General features: G+C 39.5%; 1 protein-coding gene across 1 annotated transcript in view; it reads left to right on the top strand.

Moving 5' to 3' along the window:
- LOC137982666 (papilin-like) overlaps positions 1-2,500 on the top strand; it is a 39,844-nt gene that overhangs the window by 36,162 nt on the left and 1,182 nt on the right. The window contains exon 12 of the mRNA XM_068829798.1: positions 1,730-1,943. Within this exon, the coding sequence (XP_068685899.1) occupies positions 1,730-1,926 (197 nt within the window). The 3' untranslated portion in view covers positions 1,927-1,943. The remainder of the gene's footprint in view (positions 1-1,729; positions 1,944-2,500) is intronic.

A 2,500-nucleotide genomic window follows, 5' to 3' on the forward strand; every position in this document is an offset into this window, starting at 1 on the left:
GAATGATTGCAGCTTCAGATTCATCTTCTAAAAAATCTTCCTCTTCAACTCGGAAAATGGAGTCGAGCTGGCTGTCACTCCTTCTATGGGTTAGTCAGATCCTGTTAAACTTTTTTGTGTCAATCCGTTGACTAGTGCATAGCGCTTGCGCATACAGTTTTGTGAGCAATGTTGGGCAGTCAGGGCAGTCATGGAGCCTGGCGAGAAACCGTCTTACGGTACATAATTTTTCCTCGTTCGATTAAGATACACCTTTCTTGAGTGCCAAATTACTACACCGTACTAAATTACTAGGCCGCCAAAATATACAACTGGTCGATGAACTGTACGAATACTCTCGATTTAACTGCCTTTGGACACTATCCTCTATTTCAGGGAAACTTTTCAAAGTTTTCAGAAGTAGAATCAAACTAAACACTACTGTGCGGAAAGTGAACGAGCAATTCTCAAAAGGGACAAAATTACCGTAGCCGAATATTAACAATCACCTAATTTCGACGGATTGAGGGAGGACGAATGTATTATTCCAGAAGTATGTCCAAAAGTGATAAATAGTAAGAATTCGTACATGTAGAGCCATTTAGGATTTACGTTTTCTCCAGTGTCATAAATTGTAAATTGTGGTCTCTCCAAACCCAATAACTTTAGACTGAAGCTTAAGATTAGAATCAGTGACATTGGGTACGAAATGCAAATCGAAGGATACAAAACGACTCGAGTAGTTCAGTCATTATTAATATGGCCATTCTGTCAGAGCAAGTACTGGGTATTAAAGAATCGGCTTTAGGATAAAGGACTGGAAAACAAATGGTTTTCTGGTTGCTACGTACCTGTTCTGGCGATAAGTGTTTTGTGAAATTTTCTCGGGTTTCTTGCAAAATCTAACAAAATTATGATTTGCTTAAGTTGTAGAATACTGCAGCCAAACTGAATTCTTTTAGAGGTGATATCTTTTAATCTCTGACTGCGGATTCTCTAAAAAACACCTGATATCAAATGTCAGTTTCGTAGCGGAGATAAATGTCTTCATCTGCATAAAACATGTTATGTTCTTTTCTCCTCGAAATTTCGATTTCAATGAGCCGTTCACTGGAGAATATTTATGAGAATACACAAGTGCTTTATTTCTGCGTGGCTGCTGGTGTTTATGCATGAAGAAAATAGGAGCCAAGCAAACAGCATTCAGTAATTTTGCCCCGTACATGATGTGATAGATTAGATAAGGAGGGAGACTTATATTAAGGCTTAAAGACATGAAAGACTTCTTTGGGATTGCTAAAATTGCCTCCATAACTGCGAAAATCACTGTATCCTTTTATTCCGCATCCGCCCATCACATACTTGTACCTTGTACAGGCGCGCGGATTTCCAATTAATTTGATGGATGTTTCGTGTCACTTGGGTCGGAGAGGAGCAGCACAAGTGCGAAAGACTTTCCATGAAACATTGCTAATGGAACACCACTTTCATATTTCTTTGAATTAATGCTGTAAATAAAAGAAAAACTGAACAGGGCTACCCATGTTGCCCCGAGTAACTTTTTCAAACGGGAAAATACATGACCATGCTAAGATGTGGCCGAGAGTTGGATTTCAGTCGACAACAGTTTCTTAAAACTATCAACAATAAAGGCGATTTATTCTTATGTAAGAAAATATATTAACCAGTGACATTCTGAAATGTTGCAGTGTGCTATACCTAACATTAATTTTTTTTTTTCAAAATATAGTGCCTGGATCTTTTGACCGAAGGAAGAGGACGTATTTGAAGAAAAGGCTGAATATTAATAGCGACGGTGATGAAGCTCAAGATCGCCGGATTGAAGATGTAGTAAAACCGTTCGTGAAGAGTCGTTTGATGGAAGAGCAGAATCATGAAAGGACAGAATCAGAATCAATAAAGAACAAGAAGCCGAAAATGATCTAACTTGCATCTTAGAGGAGGTACTGCGTGCGTCTGTGGTATTACCGTGCTTGCAGAGGTCCTCAGTTCGCTCTCTATTCCGGCAAACGAATAGATGAATATTGCACTACCCTGGTAGCAGAGATTCTCTTTTCGTTGTATGTTCCGCCATCGTTAATGCGTGGAGATGGTTATGAAACTCGTCAAGTTCCTTTGTTTCATGTTTTTGTCCGTATTTTTGGTCTTGACCCTGCACAAAACACACCTTTTTTCGAGAGGATAACCAATCAAATCTTTGGATTAAAATTATGCGCAACTAATTTGCAAACTCGTGCGAAGCGACAACAAAAGATTGTGCAGGGTCACGGTCAATTCAACATCGATTGCCAAAACATTGTTCTCACTTTTGAAGGATTTAGGGTTTCACAACCAGTCCCTCGATTAACTATGGTTCCGCCAAGCGAATTGATGGTGGTTCTGCAAACGCGGCTCATCCTCGGTGTAAAGACCTATGAAACTCACGGATGACGAACACGAAGGGAAACAAAGAGCAAAAAAACATCAAACAATAAACCTGACCCTACCACGAGCTAACAAA

The sequence above is a fragment of the Montipora foliosa genome, chromosome 13, assembly GCF_036669935.1.
Source record: "Montipora foliosa isolate CH-2021 chromosome 13, ASM3666993v2, whole genome shotgun sequence".
Lineage (NCBI taxonomy): Eukaryota > Metazoa > Cnidaria > Anthozoa > Scleractinia > Acroporidae > Montipora > Montipora foliosa.